Below are 22,470 nucleotides of genomic sequence, written 5' to 3'. Positions count from 1 at the left end.
AGTTTTCTTCTTTTTAAAATTCCCCCAAGTTAACTAATTGAATTTTTGGGGCTTTTAAAATGATTTTAAAGATAATAATAAGATATATCTGAGTTGACTCAATGATTTTCCATGCATATTTAAAATGCTTCCTTTTCTACATGAGTTGACTCATCGATCTTTTGTTATGTGGGAATTAATTTGTTAATCAAGTTATGCATTTTTGCCATGTAACCACTCAATAATTTTGTTATCTCGAATGGATCCTCTCAAGTATCTTTTTGAGAAACCTGCATTGACTAGGAGAACTGCATGATAGTTATTATTATTGTTTGAGTTCGATATCACGCACGTCACACAAAAATCTATTAAGCGTAGAGCTATTGTAGTATACTTACCAGATCATCCTATAGCTGAATAAATGAGATTCATTGATCAGTTTCTAGATGAGAATATTCTAAACATTGAAGATGAATCACTAGACTGGTTACGACAATTGTACTTCAATGGAGTAGCAAATCAAAATGAATATAGAATCGATGCAATCCTATTCTTGCTAGAAGAGTCTTACATTCTGTTAGCTATCAAAGTGACATTCTCAAACACGAATAATATAGCCGATTATGAAGCATGCGTCGCTGGCCTAGAAGTTGCTTTAGATTTGGGTATCACAGAAATCGAAGTATTTGGAGATTTTGTCCTGGTCATAAATCAATCATTGGAAGAATGAAAGATTCGAGATGAAAAACTAAAGCTATATCATGAGTACCCACTAAATTTTATGAGGAAGTTCAAAGCTAAACTACACCAAAAATGCGCATTAGGAACAGCTTATAATAGTCGCAAATTAGGAACGGTAATGTCTTTGCTAACAACAATTTAAAATCGTTCCTAAATAAAAAATCGTGCCAAATTGGAGGAATGGCTTATTACACATGTAGGACCGACTTATAACCCTTTCTAATTGTCCATGCCTAAATGAACCAAACCCTTCAACGAAGATGTACAAGTGTGCTCATTTTCTCTGGTAGAATGATTGCTCCAACTCAAGGATGGTACTCTCTTTCTCTCTCTCTCTCCTATAATTATCCGTGAAACCGATCTCTCTTCCATAACCCTATAATATCTTCTAGGGTTTTCAGAATTGTTAGCTCTTCTTCTTCTTCTTGTTTAACCAGAGAATTCATTTCTTCTTCTTCTTCTACTTCAATCGGGGAATCAGGTTTCAATCAGTCTCAAGAACCTTTCGCTGTTCGAAATGGTGATTTTTTCGATGTTCAATTGAAATAAACAATCAAGAAGGGTTTGGAGAAATTGAGAATCGATTCTTTGATTTTTTGTCGCATTCTTTGTTCTAATGGACGAGTCATCAATAAGGTAACTTTACTAAGCTTTTTCCCCCTTTTTTTTTTTTTTCCGTTTAAAGGTTTTTAGTTTCTTTTAGGCACTTCAAATCGATTTTGCTTATATCGAGAGTTATTTTTCTACTAGTACGTCTGTATGTGTGGTTGCAGGTGGGAGGGTTGAATATTCCCCTCCTGGAGCTTCTGCTTCAAAATCTGATGTTTCAATTGTTACTGTTGCTAAACATATCCTGCTGTGACTTTTGGGAAACAACCTGTTACAGATGCATTTTGCCTTGCATCTGCCTCCATGAATTAGCTAAAACATTTTATGGTAGTAATCTATAAAATAAGTTTTAATGAACAAAATACAATAAATTATTACCTGATGTGCAATATAGTGATAACAAACCACAGTAACAGCTACTCTGCAAAACTAATAACAAAATACAATTCATGGTTTTCTACCTATAGCATTCTTTTAGTTTTAGCACCTAATATATGTTATGTCAAATAAATTTCTACTCTTAATGGTTTTATTTTACATTTATTGATGGAAACATTAATCTTTTACATAAGGAAAGTTTGATATGATTTATTGAAGACAATGAGCTCAAAAATGTGTAACAGGTCTCTTATATTTTTCTATATTATTTTCTTTTGAAGTCTGGATGCAATGAATTCCCTGTTATAACCCACTTATGTCAGAGTCCCTGTCCTAGGTACTATGGGGTGTATGTAGACTCCTTTAATTCCTTTCAATATTTTTCCTACCCACCTGCATATGGGTTTTGATACTTGATCCATCTCTTATTCTTCAAATCACATCTCCCTTCAATAGTGTCCCTTGCCACTTGTATATGGGTTAGCTATTATCGTTCCTAGGATGAGTTCGTGTCAAAATATTAGAGCTCAATCTTTGCTAGGATTGGTCTTGGACCAATTTATCCAACCAATATGCATAGATCTTTATATTGACAATGTAATCTACTACCAGTGTACACATTTAGCCAAGAATTGTCCAAGCCAGAACCAAGTTGGCTCAACAAAATTCAGAGTCAATAGTAACCATTGCCCTGACCTTATATGTAATAATCCGATAGCTTTGTTCACATATGTTCAACAATGTTCACAATTTCTCATTTCAAAGGTTAATATAATCTAATAGCATTGGTGTTTTTACATGGCTTTTCATGCATTGGAATGGTTTTTAGTTCTCTGTTAACTAGAACTGACCTTACCAGCCTTATTTCATGACCTTGGCCTTCACTAAGAGGCTAACATGAACGGTTTACTGCTCCCCTTTAGCACCAAAGGAATGATTATGCTGAGTGAACTTGACTAAGGGGCCACCATTGGGTGAACTTGACATTAATAGTACTTGCTATTAGAGATAATTCATTGGATTCATGTAGTTACTATTGTTTTTTTCCTTTTTATTATTGATGCAAAGAGCTTTATAGAAACAACATCCAAGGGATGATCCCAATTGAGTTTGGTAATTTGTAAAGCCAGATCAACTTAGACTCCTATAACACCAATTTTTTAGGGATCATCCCTCATGCATTGGGGACGTTAAGTCTATAATATTCTTCTAAGTTTGATTGACATATTCTTGTTGTTTTATCTTCATGCCTGAATATTGGGCTTGACATTTGTGCCCAAAGTTGTACTTTTAGATAAAAATCTTGCTGATCCGATTTTTAGCCCCCCTAAGTTTGCTTGATTCATGTCAGGTTAAAGCTTGGTGATTCGATTTCCAAAATATTTTTGTGCCTGTACTTGAATTGGTATTTAGTCGACAATAACTTTTTGGTATAAGGCTTTGGTGAGAATAATGAGGATATTAGTATTAATATATCAATATGTAAATACCATTTTTTGGGCGGTAGAGTTTTGATATTCAACTCAAGGCCATAATGACTCTTTATTGTAATATTGATTTCTGTATATTATGATGCCTGCCAAAGTTTATTTTCTACTCAGTTTTCAATAGCAATTTGATGCATTTTGAATAATTTATATCACATCATGTTTGTAGGAAAGCTTGCTCCCTGTGTTGCTTCAGTGCGTAAACCACCCCAGCCAGGTACCTTTTGAACCTGTTTAGTACTAAGGAAGTTTTGTTTATATAATCTACCTTTTGAACCTGTTTAGTACTAAGGAAGTTTTGTTTATATAATCTACTTGAAGAGATAATATTGAACTTTGGTTTAGTAGTGCTTTGTAAAGCCTGCATGATCCAAGGACACATGCATAAAAACTGGCTTGAAGAAAAAAAAAAGGAGGATGTTGGTTTCTGTCAATCGACTAAGTATTATATCATTATCTATATATTTAGAGCCCATAACATTCTATTCATAAATATATATGATCAGAATAAAAAGATAACCATGAATGCATTTTGTTATTGGGAAAAGTGTAAAAATGAAAGTCCAAGATCGATAGATTTAAAAGATGAATAAAGGGTTGAGATTTAATGTCACTAATTTGAAATCAAATGTGAACAAAATGCAATTGGAGGCATGTAAGTAATAGTTTTGTAGTAGTACTCATTGTAAAAATCTCAATGAAAATCGTTCTTGAGTAGAAAGTCGAGCCAATCATATAAGAACGTTTGATCTGCATACTAGGAACGATTTTAAACAATTCCTAACCGTCAGTTCCAAAATAAAACACAATACAATAATATATTGAGTAATGTCAAAGGCACCCCACTTATTAATAAGAGCAACCTACACCATAGCCAATTTTTTTTTGTCTTACATAAGTTAAAAGTTTCGGAATGATCTGATTTTTGGTGAGCATGATCTCTATAGTAAGGAGATCACCCTCACCAAAAATCAGCCCATTCTGAAACTTCTAACCCCATCAAAAAAAAGTTCTAGAACTATAAATCATAAATTTCTTTGTAAACTAGTTTTGATGGGTTAGAAGTTTCAGAATGGGCTGATTATGGAGAACATTAAAAATTAGTTCCGCCTTTAAAACATTATTCAGAAACATGTATTTTTAACTGTTTCTATGCTTGATGATTGACTAACTAATTGATTAGCTATACATGAGATCTTGTAATTCTAGTTTAGAACGAAAATCGCTTCCATAGTTTTTATTTTTTTGTTATGTTATTTTTTTTGGGTAAAATTCTTATTCTTGACCATTTAATTTCTAGTGAAACATATCATTGTGGATTTTTATTCAATGTGTAAATCTAGCGGTGAAACAGTCGACTACCTTTTCTTCTATTGAGATATCGCTAGATGATATTTATTTTTTTTCAATTCTTGGAGAGAACACGTATGCCAAATCTTTCTTTGGGTCACTGGAGCAAACATAAGTGGTATTCTACCTATTTGTCTCCATTATCTTCATCTTGTTTCTATGTTTTTATTTTCTGGTTGCCTTCTTTATTTTTATTTTTCGACTATAGTCATTGCAGTAAAACAGGGATTTAGCGGCCATGACTGTCGCTATAAGTAAAAAAAGGTGTCGCAAATACATATAGCGACGGCCACCCTGGCCGTCGGTGGTCGTCGCTAAAACCTCCATATAGGACTTATAGCGACAGCCACTATTGGCCGTTGCTATAGGGTATTTTTTTTATTTTAAAATTAGCCTTTTAGCTACGGTTTTAGCCATCGCTATAAGAACTTTTGAAATTTTTTTTTGCAAATTATACATGCCCCCCTCATATGTTGCTGAATATTGGAGATACCCCTATGTTTTGAAATTGATGACCTAGACCCCAACTACCAACATGAAACTCCTTCAATAACATTCCAAATGCCACTAAAAAAAAAAGTGTTGTCAACATGACAGTTAAAAAAAGGATCAAAATGCTCATAATCTTCATTATCTTCTGTATGTTGCACTCCCTTCATCATTTTCATTATCTTCTCATCATCTTAATTAAGACTGAATGAAGAGCTCCAAATAATGCAAAGCTACACAAAACAAGCAGAGAAAGTAAGATGGAAGGATCAAAATGCTTTGTGTGATCATTCAACCTAACGCAACAATTTTATAATAAAAAACAAAGAATTTAGGAAATTGCCATGTGAAGAAAGGATGTTCATCAACATTGTCATGGTTTAAACAGATTTTCATTGATGATAACAGCGACAAATGATGCTAACACCTCAACTAACGACGAAGACGTGGCAACACTAACAGGGTAAAACACAGCACATGCAGTAGCAAAATGAGGACAGCTTGATAGAAAGAAAAAATGAGAACTACAATGTCTTTTCAACAGCAACAAACCAACATTTACTTGTGAATAAGGAGTGCCATGTTCATTAATCTTGTCTGGACTTCACTCGAAAGCCCATTGGTTCTCCCTCCTGATCTCCTCCTCTTCCTCTGGAGTGAGATCACTTTCTATGTTGAAGAACTTGCGAATCTCCTCCGGCTTCTTCCCGTTGATCATACTAGCCACGTCCTCGCAAGTCAGAACTAGCAAGCTTTTGATGTTCAGGAAATTTGAAGCCTGAAAAAAAAAAAATTGGTGGCACCAGAGACGATAAGATTTCATGATAGAGGTGTGTACCAAATGTAAGCTAAAACAAGAATAACAATCACATAATTTGGTCATCTCTGCGTTGCAATGCATCATAAAAAATAGCCCACCAATTCACAATAGTGAAATATACAACAGATCTAATTAAGCTGTCCAAGAGATCATTTAAAAATAATCAAACATCAGATTCCACTATCGTGGGAATTATTAGGAGAATTGCTTACTATGGTCTTGATTTCATTTTCAATTTTTATTCTTCTACCTTCCTTTGGATTTCACATACCACAACGTATATGGAAGTAGTGAGCATGAGGTTCAGCATTGGGTAGTCTGTGATGAGAGACAACAACCATTTTGGTTTTCCATCTGGCACACCTGATCTGCAAGTTTGTATAACGAGGTTTAAAATTAAATCCAAAAAAGGGTAAAGTCGTCGCATTGCTCCCCAAAAATTAAAATTAATCCTCATCTTTGGGAAAAAGTAAGAAAACTGAAATCATTGATCAAACAGTTCATAATTAGGAATAACTATATGTGATCCAACCTAGTTCTGGATAAAAGAATACCTGCAAGAACCTTCTCTCATCAAGTCATTGTTGAATGGCCATGACTTTACCATTGTCATCCTTCCACTCATTAGACACAATTGCTGCAATTAATATATAGCTGACTGTATGATTCAACCCATTAACTTCTCATAAGAATTAGATGCAAATATTCACTCACTCAAACTAAATTATCAATCTAACCACCAGTTGTCATCACATTGGTTCACACACGTCTAGTTTATCTTTATACAAGACTCATTAACTATTGGAATATTCATCGCTAATAAAAGCAGAGTAAATATTAAAAAAATCAATTGAACAATAGATGCATCTATGCTTCTTCTATCCCCAATAGTGAAGGAAGGAACCAAATACATCAAACCCTCCAAAGGATAGAAAGAGGGCGTGAAGCTATTATCTTCCTCATAATTTGATGGTCTTGGCGTTGGATGTACTGGTCATGCACTTTGTGATCTTGCATCTAAAAGATGAAGTTAGCACATCTAACAAAGATTTACAATGGTAGTGGGTATGTCACAGTTCTTAAGTAAAACAGATTGATTTGCAACTAAGTACTTTTCTTTTTATCGGTAATTGTAAGTTTTTTTTTTTTTTTGCAACTAAGTGGTTAAGTATTGTTACAGTATCATTTTTAGATGTCCCAATAACTAATATCTTACCTATCAAAATAATGGCAAATCTCACCTAATAGACACAAATTTAGCACACTCTAGTGCTTACTAATCCCATTAGGAAAGATAGAATCCATGTTTATTAGCAACCAACTATAATATATAAGAATCTAAATATAGAAGATTTATTCACTAATCATTCAAACAAGGCTAGTAGAAAAAAAAAAAGAAAAAAAATTACAATATTGTTCCTGTAGGCAAATATTATTCAACAACACACTTAAAAAAAATTGAGTGACTTCTCAGATTTGATAAGTAGAATTAGGGTTTCATTGCTACATCGTAAAATTGAATATTAGTTAGTTATAAAAATGAGAAATTAGGATTTTGGTTTGAAATTGAACCAAAAAATTGAATTAAAATTATCTAAAATTTGAATCAACACTATAGAAATTAGGATTATACAGCAAAATCAACCAAATATGTAGCAAAACAAAATATGCAGAAAAATCAAAGGTTTAGGGTTCAATTGGAGAGAAAAATTAACAAAATATGCAGGAAAACATACCTTAATTTTTGGGAGGCCGAAATCAGATCAGATTTGTATAGATTGAACCCTCATGTGATTGAGAGATCAAGAGAGAGAGAAATTGATAGAAAGAGAGAGATCGATAGAGAGGCTCTCTGTCTAATGAATCCTTAATTTGAAGATCTGTTTCAAACAAGATCTTAAGTTCGAGTATGAGATGAGAGAGAGATAGAGGTTTCATTTTTGAGCTTGAGAAAGAGATTGTTTTCGAGAGACAGAGATATCAATGGAGATGAAAGAGAACGATTGTTTTCGAGTTTCAAACGAGAGAGAACGACTGTTTTCAAGTTTTAGACAAGAGAGAGTGACTAATTTCAAGTTTGAGACGAGAGACAGAGAGAATGAGATCCGATTTCGCAAAATAAACGAGTCTGTAGCGATGGTCAAACTTTGACCATCACTAAAAGTTGTTGTAGCTCTTTTTTCCTGTAGTGAGTTTCATATTCCAAATTAATTCTACTCACTTTTTTCAATTGATAAAGTGCCTTATATCCTGATTACCGATCAACAACTATGATGATGATGATATCTAAAGAAATACATTATAAAGTTCACATAAAAAACCACATTCATTCCATCACCAATTGTAACACTTGGTCTGGTATAGGTGTTTATCGAACTCTACAAGAACCTAACATCAAGATCAAACAATTAAGCATTGAGTCTAAAGTTGAATACCTGATTGAAGAATTTGGTGGTTTGAAACATTTGATTTAGGTAAATCTCTAATATTTATGTTTAATTTTAAGTAGTGTTAGATTTTCTTTAATAATTGTATGTAATATGTGCTGTGAAACTTTATTGTAGAAGCACGTTATTCCAAGATCCCAAGCAAGTGCATCGATCCAATATGAGACACCATAATTGACTAGCTCACCTTCAATTTCTAACCATCCAGGGAATGTTCAACCTTCAATGGGTTTGCGATTGTGAAAATTGTTATCTTGTGAAAAAATCATGGAAGATTCATACCAAGAATGAGTCTTATATGATTCATGGCAAACCTTTTCTGAAATATGCATATAAGGTGGTCATTGATGTCATTGAAAGAGCTGTCAAATTGCCAGAGCCAGAGAAATGTCATTCGATTTTAGGTGAAGTTGGAGTGAGATCATATGTGGCATGGCCTAAGAGCTTTACTCACTTCACTGATTAGTTTATAGTTTATATTTTGCATTTTAGTACTAATGAACTTGTTATAGACTTTTTTTTTTGACAAAATTATAAAGTACATGGGATATGTCTTTAAAACAAGGGTCCCGTTCAATGGCAAACTTTTTGGCAAAACATTTTTCAAAACATGAGTTAGAAGTTTTGGAATGGGCTGATTTTTGGTGAGGATGATCTCTACGGTGAGGAGATCATCATCACTAAAAATCAGCCCATTCCAAAACTTCTAACCCATGTTTACAAGTTGAAAAATCGTGGACTGTCCATTTTTTGTAAACTGTTTTTGATGGGGTTAGAAGTTTTGGAATGGGCTGATTTTTGGTGGTGATGATGATCTCCTACGGTGAGAGATCATCATCACCACCAAAAATCAGCCCATTCCAAAACTTCTAACTCAAGTTTTGAAAAATGTTTTGCCAAAAAGTTTGCCATTGAACGTGACCCTTAAAACAATTGTCATTTGTTAGAACAATGAGATTCTTAATGATATGCTTTTGGATAATTTAATTAGTTTTCTTTCATTTCGATACTTTTAGATGTTTAAAATATGTTTTCCTTTGTTTGGCATTATTTTATATATATATATATATGGGGCATGTTCGATACCCTATTATTTACCCTACGTTTTATCCTACATGGGTTATAAGTTTTGGAATGGGCTGATTTTTGGTGAGGAAGATTTCTATGGCGAGGAGATCATCCTCTCAAAAAAATCAGCCCATTCCAAAACTTCTAACCCCATAAAAAATGGTTTACAAAAAATGAACGGTCCAATTTGTAAACATGGGGTTAGAAGTTTTGGAATTGGCTGATTTTTTATGAGGATGATCTTCTCACCATAGAAATCACCATCACCAAAAATCAGCCCATTCCCAAACTTTTAACCCATGTAGGACAAAACACGTAAGGCAAAACGTAGGGCACATAGTAAGGTGCTGAACATTTTCCTAAATATATATATTAGAAATTTCAACAGGTATCCATTTTTTAGGAACGACTTATAAATGATCTCAAATAAAGTTCAAAACTGAATTGTTGGAAAGCCTATAAACTGTTCCAAAAGGAGAGAAGCCAAGAACATTTGCATAACATTTAGGAATGATTATTGATTGTTCCCAACTCTGACAGACTTGAACGACTTTAAATCATTCCAAAAGGAGACAAACAACGAACACTTGAATCAAAATTAAGTATGGCTTGGGAACGGTTAGAAATAGTTATGAAATATTAATGATATCCTAGTTAGGAACAGTTTAAAATCGTTCATAAGCCTGTCAAAACAACTATAAATCGTTCCAAAGTACGTTTTTTAATGTAGTTCTATTGTTCCAACATCTATCTAGAGAAGATAACATATTCGTAGATGTCTAGTCACTCTTCCGTCAATGATCCAATTACCTTTGGGTATGAAATTAAGACTCATTATTGTTGAAGTCAAAGATAAGCTAGTTTATTATCATCAAGTTGACATCGTTGCTTGATCCCTAATGGGAAACTGTGGTATATTGACATTCAAAAAGTGTTGGAAGTATGGAGTTTCCAGAGGAAGTATCGAGAAAAGAATGATTGACCCGTTAAGTTTGCATCTCAATTCAACCTATGCGTAGGAAATCTCTATAAGAGAACTTATTACGGAATTCATTTGTCGTGTGTTAATGATGACTAACTAGAATAAATAATGATCAAGTTGCATTCAGGGGAGAGCGGACCTCACATAAGTGAAAAATATATTAGTCAAGAAGATCATGCAACAAAGATATAATTGGCCGCCACTTGAGATTGACTGTCATCACGTGGTTAAGATTTGCCATAAATACCATATGCACGCTAATCTCATACACATGCCTCCATCGCAATTAGTAGGTCTGACATCACCTTGGTCATTCTCTGTCTAGGGGTTGACATCATCGGAAAAGTCACAATGAAGGCATCCAACATGTATATCTTAGTTACCATAGACTACTTCACCAAGTGGGTGGAAGTTGTTTCATATGCCGTCCTCATTGCCTCCAAGGTTGTGAATTCCTTTCAAGAAAACATTATTAGCTAACACAGCGTACCTTCTAAATTGAACCCTGACAATGGTTCGCACTTCAAGGCCGATGTTATAAATTTGTGTTCAAAATTTAGGATCAGGTATCACAAATCATCTCTTTATCGTTTTTAGACTAATGGAGTAGTTGAAGTAGTTAACAAAAACCTCAAGATTATCACCAGAAAGATGTGTCAAACTTATTATAACTGGTCTGAGAAATGACCTTTTACCCTCTAGGCATATCATACTTCAATTCGATCTTCCACTAGAGCTACTCCATATTCTCTTGTATATGATATGGAAGAAATCTTACCAGTTGAAATAGAAATTCTTTCTCTCAAAATATTAATAGAGAGTTAGTTGTCAAAAGCGGATTGGGTCTAACATCGCTATAAAGAACTGAATCTGATTGAAAAAAAGTAGTTCAAAGCTCTCTATCACGTACAAGCATACCAGAGAAGAGTTATTTGCGCGTTTGAAAAGAAGGTGAAGATTCATTACATGCAAGTTGGAGATCTGATTTTGAAAGAGACTAGGGCACCCTTTTTCGATCCTTGGGAAAAGTTCAAACCCAATTGGAGCGGTCATTTCATCATCAAAGAAATATTGCCTGGTAAAACATTTAAACTTTAAGATCATGATGGAATCAAACTACTAGAACCGACTAATCTTCATCAGATTAAGTGATACTACATCTGAGGACACCATCTTTGGCTGAGCCATTTTCCTAGATACCTAAGTCATATTTCCTTTTTTCAGACCTTTGTACCATATATATATAAATAAAAACACAACAACAAAAAATGCATTTTGTTTTGTAACCCGATCACCTAACATAAGGGAGAGGGTGTACTTGATCTACATTTTGGTCTGATCACGAAAAAAAATCTAGGTTACGTAGGCAATCTGAGAAGTTACTTCAGGCCTGATCACATAAAAAAATAGAAAAAATATTCCCCCTAAAAGAGAAGCAGCAAATACAAAACCAAAGAAAAAGAAAAACAATTTGGAAGAGTTTATGTTTCAGGTTTTTGAGTCTTATATCCCTATTTTCTAAACCTCATCTTAAGCCCACCTACGAAAGCCCTCCTAAGTCTTGCAAGTGAAGGTTGAGAAGGTTGGAAATAAGTTTATGTTAACAATGTATTGATTTGTTCTTTCTTGAAGACTTTTTTGATAAGACTTATCAAATAACATAATGAAGAATATATGTGTCGATTCAGGGACAAACCTAAATGAACAATCTTATAGATCCCGAGAAAGCATATCGAAAATAATCAACAAGTAAAGAAGTGCATCAAAAGAATGTCAAAACGAAAAACAAATCAACGAAAGTCTGACAAAATGGTTTGTCCCTTGTGCAAGTAGATCTTAAGAGAAGATTCTAGTCCAACCACAAAGTATTAGTCAAAGTCAGGGGTTTGATCTACGAAGTATCTAATCTTGAGCCAGAAAACATCAAATATTATTGAAAGATATTATTCTGAAAAAATCAAATCTCAAAATGAAGAGATGTCTTCCTTCTATTACTTTAACATATTTACTGCTAGTCAACCCACTCGAGCCTTCATCATCCTTTGACTTTGATGACCTATAATCTAGGCATGCCACTCCACACTAAGGCAATTTTGAAAAAAAAAATATCATTTAAAAAAAAGAAAAGGAAGAATACCACCTAAAACAAAATGAAAGTTTAAACATCTTTATTAAAGGTACTCGAATGAAACTCAATGAACTATGGTTAAAAGTATAAGTCATCCTAAAATTTATCACATTAAAGATTTCAAATGAGTTCCACACCAAGAAATCGAGGAATTCATAAGACAATGTTTGGGTAATCACTTTCTACAAAATCCATCGATCATCTACTTTTGTCAAATCTAAGATTTCAAACAAGCTCCTTGCCATAAAATCAAGGAATTCAAGGAGGTTAAACCCTGTCAAACCCCGAGGCTAAACCCTCTCAAATGTGCATAAACGAGTTGTTTTTGACTCACACAAAAGGAGATGCAGTTTTATTCTCATAAAAAATGAATAAAAGGTAAATGTCCTATTCAACCTATTCCGTCATATCAAATTCCATATTTTGAACTTATACCGTTTCTCCCTTAACCCAAAACCATATCAACGATTTGTCCTAAAGCTAAGTTCTCTCTGATCGAGAAATGATTCATCGACGATGACAAAATAACTATTTATGAGAAGTGTACAAGAAATATACTGTGATTTGAAAGGGCATAATGAAAACCTGTTAATGTGTTGTGAGTAAAAGAATCAAATCATGACAAGATCAAATACCATAGGTGTGATGTAAACCTGAAAAGATGTCGATGCGCAAAAATCATGGGGTCGAACTTAATAAAAATCATAATTGGCACTAGGGGCATGAATGTAAAAAAAAATATAGAGAAGAAATATATCTTCCATCTATCAACCCTTCTCTACCTTGAAAAGGTTTAAAGTTTGAACAATCATCAATATCTTAATATCTTGGGGAGGATCTAAAGCCAACTATCAATCGCCTATGCCTTTTTATCATATAATCAAAGAACACCTATGCCTTTTTATCTTCTTGTTGATATTCAATGGTGGGGAAGACTCTAGAAAACCTTTGAAAGAATTGAGAAAAAATTACTCTTTATTTGTCAAGCATACCATGATTAGTATTCAACAATGAAAAACTTTCGATTCAGTCATTATGCTTATACTAAAAGGATAATTTAAAAAAAAAAGTAAAAAAGAAAAAAAAAATTACTTTTTTGCATGCATCATACAAATTAGTATTTTTTGATCTATAACAAAAAGTTTAGTTTATTCCTTAGAAAAAAATATCAAATTATCCGAAGCCAATAATTATTTAAACTATTTTGCATAAGCATTTTCTTGGCATTTTGCTCATTTGTTAGAGCCCAAGAAACATCTCACTCCTCAGTAAAAGCCTAAACTGCATATTGTTCCTTTGTAAGAGTCTAAATTGTATATTGTTCCTTTGCAAGAGTCTAAATTGTATATCACTCCTTAGCAAGAGTTCAAACTATGTTTAGCTTCTCAATAAGAGCTTAAACTACATCTTATTCCTCAGTAAGACCTTAAATGTATTTTACTCTCCAACATGATCTTAAATTGTTTGTTGCTCTTTATCACATGAATATAAATTGCACGATATTTTCATCTTGTTAAAAATAAAATAAAAAAGTTAAAGTAAAAGGAATTTTGATATCCTTTAGATTTCGCAGTTTTGTCATTTAAAGCAAAAGATGCCAAACCGTTATTGTTGAAACACACTTAGATTATAAATCTCATCTCCACTTTTTACTATCAATTCAATCCTTGTGAGACTCCTTGCCTGGGAGATCGTCTTATATACAATAGATTCCATTTCTGTCAGACTCAATGCTTGGGAGGATCATATATATTTTTTATTTTTCCAATCACCACAATCGAAGAGTGTTGCGGTGAGTTTGAAAAGCTCTTCAGTGTAGATCTACTAAAGGAACATCACAAGCCTCTCAGTTCCTCCTCAAAAAGTTTTTATTATTTGAATTTATTTTCTTAAGGGAACGTATCTCATGTTATAAAGAAACAAATATATATATAAAATATAAAATAACAAAAAAATAAAAATTCAAAAACCTTTTTGAGTTACACTTTAAAGCCGATTTGTCGAAACACGATTAAAACCATAGAAGTTTCAAAATCATCCAACTATCATAAAAAACCCGAGATTTCAAACGAACTCCATGCGTGAAATTGAATAATTCAAGGGCCCACCCTATTAGACCTCATGCTTGGGTGTCCACTTTCTACACAAATTTGTCAAATCATTCAGTATTTTACATTCGTGTTTTAACAAAAACATTGAGACCCATTTAAATAAGGGTTAAGTCTATTCTTTGCAATTTTTCACACTCAACTCTTAGAAAAGAGGGATAGTTATAAACATCTCAATTTGAACAGGCCCCATTTGAAAAGGACCTTAAAAATTGTATTTTTATCAAAACCCGACAATTATATTTTTATTAAAATTAAAGGCCCTAAGACTTCGAATAGTCCTATGAATCCATAATAAGGCTTACCTAATTTCTAAACCCCATCAACTTTTGAATCCATCACTATTCTAACCCAAAACCTAAAATCGAGTCTTGAGCCCATTTACAAGCCCATATAAAATCCATAATCCCGAACACAAGCTATTCTATTAATCAAACACTCACACCCTTCAACTTAACCAATACTTAACCTAAGTATGGATTGTTTAACCAACCCAATTAAATTTTATTCATGGGTTTAGGTCAAAAGCAACCCACTTGCATAATTTCCCACATTTATCCCTTCTTAACATCAAAGTGCCAAACATCCCATGCCTATACTTTATGTTATTTCCCCTTCCCCATCTTCTAACCTTTACCTTTCTAACCCTAAAAGTAACAACCAAATCTTATAAAAACTTCATTCACCATTTGAAAACCCCATGCTTGAATTTCTCTTCCAAGTCATCTCTCCCAATCTCTTATACCTCTCAAACCCCTTAAAATATAAGCTCTACTCGACTCATCACTCAAACCCTTATTCACTCCCTTTCTCACTCTCTTATCTTAAAAAAGGACTTAACCTAAATTATCAAGGACCTAAGAAGAAAAAGAAGGACATAAGAAGAAAGTAAAGGTTTCAAGGTGGGTTTTAGATAAGGGTTTTCATTTTAATTCTCCCTTTTCTACCTCCCTATCCTACTACTTTAATTTTATTTAAAAATTCATAAGATGTAATGCTAACCCTCCCCCACGTCTAGTATATAGGACTTCGATTCGGTCAAAAGTGTAGGAATTGAAGCCATTTTCAAAATAAAACTATACTCACTTTAATCCCTACTCACAAATTACGTACACTACAAAAATAATTTTGAGGATAAGGTATTTGGGCCTTTCTTTCATAAGGCCCATAACCATCAAAGTCCAAATTTTTTAAAATTGTTTGACTTTAAAATACATTTATAATTGAGATTCCCTTTTTCAATGAAGTGATTTTCATGACTTAAATCAAAATTAAATCCATTATGTTTAAGGGTACAAGTCGTTGTTTACCCAACTTTTTCTTATTTCTTTTCTTTTCTAAAAATAACCACATACTCGAGGTTACTACCTAAGATAGAGAGAGGGGTTCCCCTCTCTTTAATTGAACTCTTACCTAAATCTTAGGTAGACTAACATGTCGAATCCATACGAGAGTCACTATAAATATCAATTTTTTCAAAACTAATTTTTAAATGACTATTTACACCCTTTTTATAAAAAAAAGAATGGTGACGACTCCAAATCCACACAGTGGTGATATTCGGACTCAAAAATCACATATCGACATTATTTTTATTGTTAGTAAAAGAAAATGGATCACATGTTAAGATTCATTATTTAAGGTAGTAAGAAGTTTACTTGGCAAAATAGTCTATGTAATAACTCATTTATGTCAATAGGTTCCCCACCACAATATTGATTCATGATCATTGCCAACGTTACCACACTCTACCATAGGTGATTAGTTTGTTCTAATGCTTTGACAGCATCCTGTCGTGCAACTTTCGCATCCTGTCGTGCATCAACGGCCTCCCTTACTAACTTTGGACATATGGGTGGAGGCCTCGACAAATTAACAGGACTAACCCCCAATCCCATCATCCTAACATGCCCATGTCCATCTAGTCCCATGAATTAGGTGAATATGGCATCCTCGGCTGTGCTACTCTACGAGCTCTCCAATTGTGTTGTTTCACCAATTCCTTCAATTTTTTTCTACAAGTATTGTTTCTCTATTCTATTTTCTTGTTCTTATTATGACTTTAGGATAAATATCCCTCTATTAGAGAGTTGAGAAGCCTAGCACTGCGTCATATTTCACGAAAAACGACGGGCCAAAGCCGTCGTTTTTTAAGAATAATGACGGCCTTCGCCGTCGCAAGAGCAGTTGTAAATAACGATGTCGTTTTTAGTGAACGACGGGTGGCACGTGTAAACAAAGTGTTGTGAAAAACGACGGTCATGGTCTGTCAAAATAAACGACGGCCCAAACCCGTCATTTATTTATTCGAATTTAAATTTAATTAATGGTTATAAACGACGGCTTAAAGCCGTCGTTTTTTTTTTTACACTTTTTTTTTTTTTTTTTTGTAATTAACCACTATTGTTTGTCATTTTTAATATTTTTCACCTAAAAAGAAAATGACAATTTTCATTGAAAATTGAAATCTAATAAAATAAATAAATACACCAAAAAAATAAAAATTTACATTTTTCAAATTGAAACAATTTTCCTTCAAATTTTACATGTGCAATCATAGTCCAACATGCCCCGTTTTGCATGGTGTCAATTTTAATCTACATTTCAATGTTTAAAGTAGTTTTTCAAAAAATATCTTCTACCAACTTCACTTTACTTGACTTGACTTGTAGAAATCAAAACCAACATCTGTCTTTCTCAGTCCTTAGAAGAATGACGCAGCGATTCTTAAGGATAATATACATTCCTACTTCTTGCGACATATTGCCGAAATCTGTGGTTGAAAAATTAAAAAAACATTGTCAGATATATAGTAATGACACCGACTACCTAAAACAATCCAAGTAATTATGCAAGAAAGATAAATATACCAAATTACAAAATAAAAGAGTTCTCATAACTATCATTGTCAAACATTTCTCAACAGCACTAGCTCAATCCTTAACCATAACCTAAGCTCTCACAGTAAGTGGTGTCCCTCTTAATTTCCCAATTATCGATTATCTTGGTTTTGTCAACTATATTGAACCCTGTCACATTACAATATTGGTGTCATTCTCTGAGAACGGGAGGGGAACAGGAAGCTGAAACTGTTGGGTGAAATCTCAGGGGGCATTTTGTTCTTGATTCTAGAATCTGATTAGTTGTTTAGTTGGGAAATCAATAGTGTTTCTCCCAGGATCAGAATCAAACATCAGCTAAACATAACCAGAATAGAATACAAGACCTGTTTCTTGCAATTTTTTAATCTGTTTATTATGCTTTTAGCTCTAATGTGTGTTTTTGCTTATATGCATATTGTATTTTGTATAACAGTTGCTGAAACTATCATAAAATATGTCATCAGCACCAACAGATTTTTATTATTATAGCTTTTGAAATTAGTTTCATGGCAAAGTGTAGACCAATTAATTGTGTAGACCACTTTCAACTAAGTCATTCATGTATGGATTGTTGTTAAGCAGCGAGGCTACATCACGAAAATCACGAAAATAAATAAATAAATTATTCTCACCGTTTGTTGGCTTTGGCATGGCTGGCAATGTATATGAAAGGAGAAATCTTAGTTTCCTTCAAGTTGTGGGGATTCAAAAAATGAGTGACCTCGAAGTTGGTGCATCTCCTACTTCATTTCTAGCGTTTCCATACGTGGGAAGCCTCATTTCAGCCAAATCAGCCTTGAGAGTGAAAGGGTAACAGTAAGTAAATATTGAAGAAGGAAGAAAGACTTTTGGGTTGCTGTATATTTAAAAATCTATGGCTGTCTACACACTACTGTGTCGGTGCAATGTTGCATGTATTATCTTAGGAAGTCACTTTAAACATTGGTAGCTTTATACAGCCAAGAGAGGAACTAAAGCAAAAGAAACCAGCCAAGTAGTAGCATCTCATACACTGAAAGAAAAAGAAGAAATCCAATGTACCAAGCACATAATCTACCCTCCACCAGCCAACACTTACCTCTACTTTCTAAAACCCTAAGATCAAGTCTACACTAATTATAAAAATAAAAAAAATAAAAAAGCCCCACAGACAAGAAAGTGGACCTTTCAGAGCATAAAGGGTGCAAATAAGTAAGGAATGGCACTCCCTGTTCTCTGGCAGTTTAAGAAATCCCTCCAATATCTGCAAACAAACACGAAAGACAAATTAAAATCTTAGCATTCTTTTTTTATTTTATACCAACTGAACAAAATCAGAAACTGAAGTTGGCTAAAACATAGCATTTTAGTAAAGGGATTAGCTGAGTAGGCTGCATTAAACCTTGTAAGAGGGAAAAAAAAAGTTAGGGCTTAGACCCATAGCTCAGTTGGTTTGAAAGATTGCAAAACTCAGGTAGATCTGACCCACATAGTGATGAAAGAAATTTTTTTTTTCTTCTCTTTGTAACTCTAACCCACATGGGTGGTATCTGTGTTATGATGAAAGTCTTAATTGAAAGAAATAAGTACATTCAAACCCAACTTTAATAAGTAGTACTAGTCTTTAAGAATCCCTCTATCATATAACAATAAAGTGAAAGCTCCCAAATTATATTCTTTGTAACTCTCTACAAGCAAAGCACATACAAGTCCAAGTCCTAGCAACTAAAGAAACCCAAAAGATAAAGAAAAATCTTGCTTTTTTTAACAGGTGCATTCAAACTGAACACCTCTTTTTATCAATATATCTTGTGAGAACAATATATTGATGTTAAGGGATCTAATTTACAAGAATCCTACTTTGATCCCATTGGCTAGTGATCCTTCTAGCTAAGATTGCTAACTCTATAAGCTTCTACCTCTTCTTGGTGATGAATTGCATACGCATATACTATAAAATTGTGAAAATAATAATTCTATTTATAATGGAAATAATCCAAGCAACTCATGAACAAACTATACAAACTGACTTTGGCAGATGCTATGTTCGTTGAAAGTATTTTAATAGCAATGTAACCAAAAGTGTAAGCGATTGAGGTCCTTCAGGCATGGGCAAAGCTTCTCCAAGAACATTTTGACAATAAAAAATCAAATTATTGAGATTCACACTCCAATCAAACAAATGAATGCATTGCTCATTCCACTCAGTTTCTAAAGACAGTATCTGCCATACCTCACTTCATAACTATAAAATCTAGTAGTAAACATAGTAGGAAATTAAGCACAAATCACTAGCATTTTAACTTTCAAACCAATTCATAGGATCGAAAGTTGACTCTAGAAAATGTTTTTTTAACTATAAATTGATCATAGTTTTCAGCATCCGGAGTTGCTGCATTTCTGAGCATAATTTGACTTCTAAGTGCTCATTGGCTCGGGACTGCCAGAAGAAACTAAAAAGAAATACTTCAGTGAACGGATTTTTACAACTAAGCAACAACTTAACAGATTCAACAAGAAAAAATAAACTGTGAAAGATCTCAAAACCTAAACACAAATAAACAAATCAATCCAAAATCAAAAAAACCTATATGTACGAAACAGAACGAATCAGAAATACAAAACCAATAATCTCCAACAGAAATATAGTTTAACAAAGTGTAATCAAGAAATCTTTCTGTATTGAAAATTAAGGAGATTCATCAAAGATCTAATCAATTCACCAATTAGCTCAAAATTTCCAAATTAGTACACATATAGGTAGTCTGCGATCATCATAAAGACATAAACAGATCAAATATGTGGTTATAAACGAATCAACCTCCAACATTTTGAAGTAATCATCCATCAATCTATCTAACAAATAATCTCTAACAGAAACAGAGTAACAATGTATGATCTACAACAAAACAAGAACACGATTAAACAAATACAATCTATTCACCATTAGAAATCTCCATTATTCAAGAAAAATTTAGCTTAAATTCAAGAAATAAACAGAGATCGTTATCAAATGGCTGTAGAAAACATTATGCCTGTGTGTGTGTGTGAGAGAGAGAGAGAGAGAGAGAGAACTACCTGGAACGTGTGGGTTGAAGAAGATCCGAAACTCCGATGAGAATGAAAATCCGACAGAGACGTTTGTTGCATTATGATTTCGTGCAAAAAATCTATGAGAATGAAAATCCGAAACTCCAAATCGACAGAGACGTTTGTTGCTTTATGATTTCGTGCAAAAAATCTATGAGAATGAAAATCCGAAACTCCAAATCGACAGAGAGAAGATCGATCTTCTCTCCGAAACCCTAGAATCGTGAGAGAAGAAATCGAAAATCTCAAACTCTAGAGTCGTGAGAGAAGAAATCGAAAAAAAAAATAGATTAAATGTGATTTGTTGTTTCAGATTTGAGATTCAAGATTTTTTAAGGAAGAAGATGCAAATAATAGATTTTAAGTGAAGAAGATGGAAAGGGTGTAACATTAGTAAAAGTTGGTGCGTCAAATAGTCGCACCCAATTTGTATTCACGCCACACCAATTGGTGTAGCATTAGTAAAATTTGGTGCGGCAAATAATAACACCCAATTTTTATTAACACCACATCAATAAGTGTAATATTAGTAAAAGTTGGTGCGGCAATAGTAACACCCAATTTTTATTAACGCCACACCAATCGGTGTAACATTAGTAAAAGTTGGTGCGGCAATAGTGACTCTTTTACTAATTTAATGACGGATTAAATTAGTTGTTTATAATCGATCATTATAAACGTCATTAAGGGTTAAACAACTGACAAAACCCGTCGTTTATAAACGACGGTTGTAGTCCGTCGTTTTTTCCGCTATATTTAGTCGTTTTTCATAGTTTGTGACGTAGTGTAGAGTAATTTTTACTTTGGTAATTTAGTTTTAATTCATTTATTTTCTTTAAATGATTTAATGGATTCTCTTCAAGACTTGTCCAACTCCAATGGATCAAGGCTAGAGATGAACCCTTGCATCCTTTATGCTAGAATTTGATGAATCAATATTAGAGAAGTTTAAGTTGTTTCATGCGTAGTTTAGATTTTGGGTAGTAAGCAGGCTTTACACATTAGTGAGTAAAGGAGACTTAGCTTCCATCTTCATTAATGGCTTCAATGCTTACCCCATGATCTAAAAACAGTAACATTTTCCTTGGATTGAGATAAAAATAGGATAGAAGCTACGCTAGATTAAGGTAAATATCTCTAGGTGGACCATTTTCTCTAATGGTTTTCATTTCATAGTATTTAGTTAATTTTCAGTAAGTTTTATTTTCTTTTTTATGACTTACAAATACTCAGATTCTAGTTTTGATCCATCTCCATTTGAACACGATTCTACCCCTTATCCCTTGTGGTTCAACCCTTTACTTGCCCATCAAGTTGAGGAAAATTTAAATCTACAATAGTGTCATTCATTCTGAAGGAAGAAATGACTATACATCAAACCCACGGCCCAAAGTAAAATTAGTCTAGGTCATGGGTAACCCATGACCTAACTAAGATTTAAGCATTGAAAACCGATTTTGAAGAGTTGGGCTCCACTAAAATGAGCCCCACTTAATTAAATTGAATTTTTTAATTGGGCTTCTATTTGCTAGATTTTAGGACCTTTGGGCTCAGTCCAAACAAAATGGGGTGTCTACATTGGTTTTTTTGTAAGTTTCTATATAAATCCATAAGGCAACTTTTTGGATGTTAAATACCATTGGATGGGTTACTTTTTATTGGCATTGGAAGCACATCATGGCAGGGTAACGTATCATAGTTTAATGAATCTTCCACGTTAAGGGATTACCTATTGTTAAACTCTTCACAACTTTTCAATGGATATAACCCTTTCGGTATGAATAGTTTATCGGTGATATATCTAGGGTTACAACTTGGGCGGGCCAAACCCGGACCCATTGGTTTGAGCCCGACCTTTGGTCAGGTCGATCTGGGTGTAGTTAGCTAGGGTTTGGCCTCAGGTTTGGGCAACATAAACAAATACCCCACTCAA

General features: G+C 33.6%; 1 protein-coding gene and 2 long non-coding RNA genes across 4 annotated transcripts; 1 reads left to right on the top strand and 2 right to left on the bottom strand.

The window, feature by feature from the left end:
• Positions 1–895: 895 nt before the first annotated feature.
• Positions 896–9,088, top strand: LOC147396426 (uncharacterized). 2 transcript variants are annotated; one of them, XR_015180545.1, is made up of 4 exons: positions 896–1,034; positions 1,202–1,356; positions 3,364–3,411; positions 8,418–9,083. It is a non-coding gene; the product is annotated as an uncharacterized LOC147396426 (long non-coding RNA). The 2 variants fall into 2 exon arrangements; XR_015180544.1 differs by having other exon boundaries at positions 949–1,356; positions 8,418–9,088.
• On the bottom strand, positions 5,476–6,543 carry LOC147396427 (SKP1-like protein 1). The gene is made up of 3 exons (XM_086450682.1): positions 6,408–6,543; positions 6,125–6,221; positions 5,476–5,811 (listed from the first exon to the last, which is right to left on the bottom strand). The coding sequence occupies exons 1-3, from the start codon at positions 6,476–6,478 to the stop codon at positions 5,638–5,640; spliced, it is 342 nt and encodes a 113-aa protein (XP_086306808.1). The 5' UTR covers positions 6,479–6,543; the 3' UTR covers positions 5,476–5,637.
• Positions 9,089–17,071: 7,983 nt separating the features above from the next.
• LOC147396425 (uncharacterized) lies at positions 17,072–20,895 on the bottom strand. The gene is made up of 4 exons (XR_015180543.1): positions 20,526–20,895; positions 18,633–18,711; positions 18,101–18,263; positions 17,072–17,359 (listed from the first exon to the last, which is right to left on the bottom strand). It is a non-coding gene; the product is annotated as an uncharacterized LOC147396425 (long non-coding RNA).
• Between the last annotated feature and the right edge of the window lie 1,575 nt (positions 20,896–22,470).

This window comes from Akebia trifoliata, chromosome 8 (genome assembly GCF_017979445.1).
Source record: "Akebia trifoliata isolate Shusen 1 chromosome 8, ASM1797944v1, whole genome shotgun sequence".
NCBI classification, from domain to species: Eukaryota; Viridiplantae; Streptophyta; class Magnoliopsida; order Ranunculales; family Lardizabalaceae; genus Akebia; species Akebia trifoliata.
This window is presented reverse-complemented; position numbering and strand designations above follow the sequence as displayed.

Bases quoted from the DNA above. Each gene is read 5' to 3' on its own strand.
- LOC147396427 (XM_086450682.1), bottom strand. From the start codon at position 6,478: ATGAGTGGAAGGATGACAATGGTAAAGTCATGGCCATTCAACAATGAC. The intron at 6,222-6,407 runs GTATTCTTTTAT...ACAAACTTGCAG, and splicing joins ATGAGAGAAGGTTCTTGCAG to ATCAGGTGTGCCAGATGGAA. The intron at 5,812-6,124 runs GTATGTGAAATC...TTTTTTTTTCAG, and splicing joins CTACTTCCATATACGTTGTG to GCTTCAAATTTCCTGAACAT.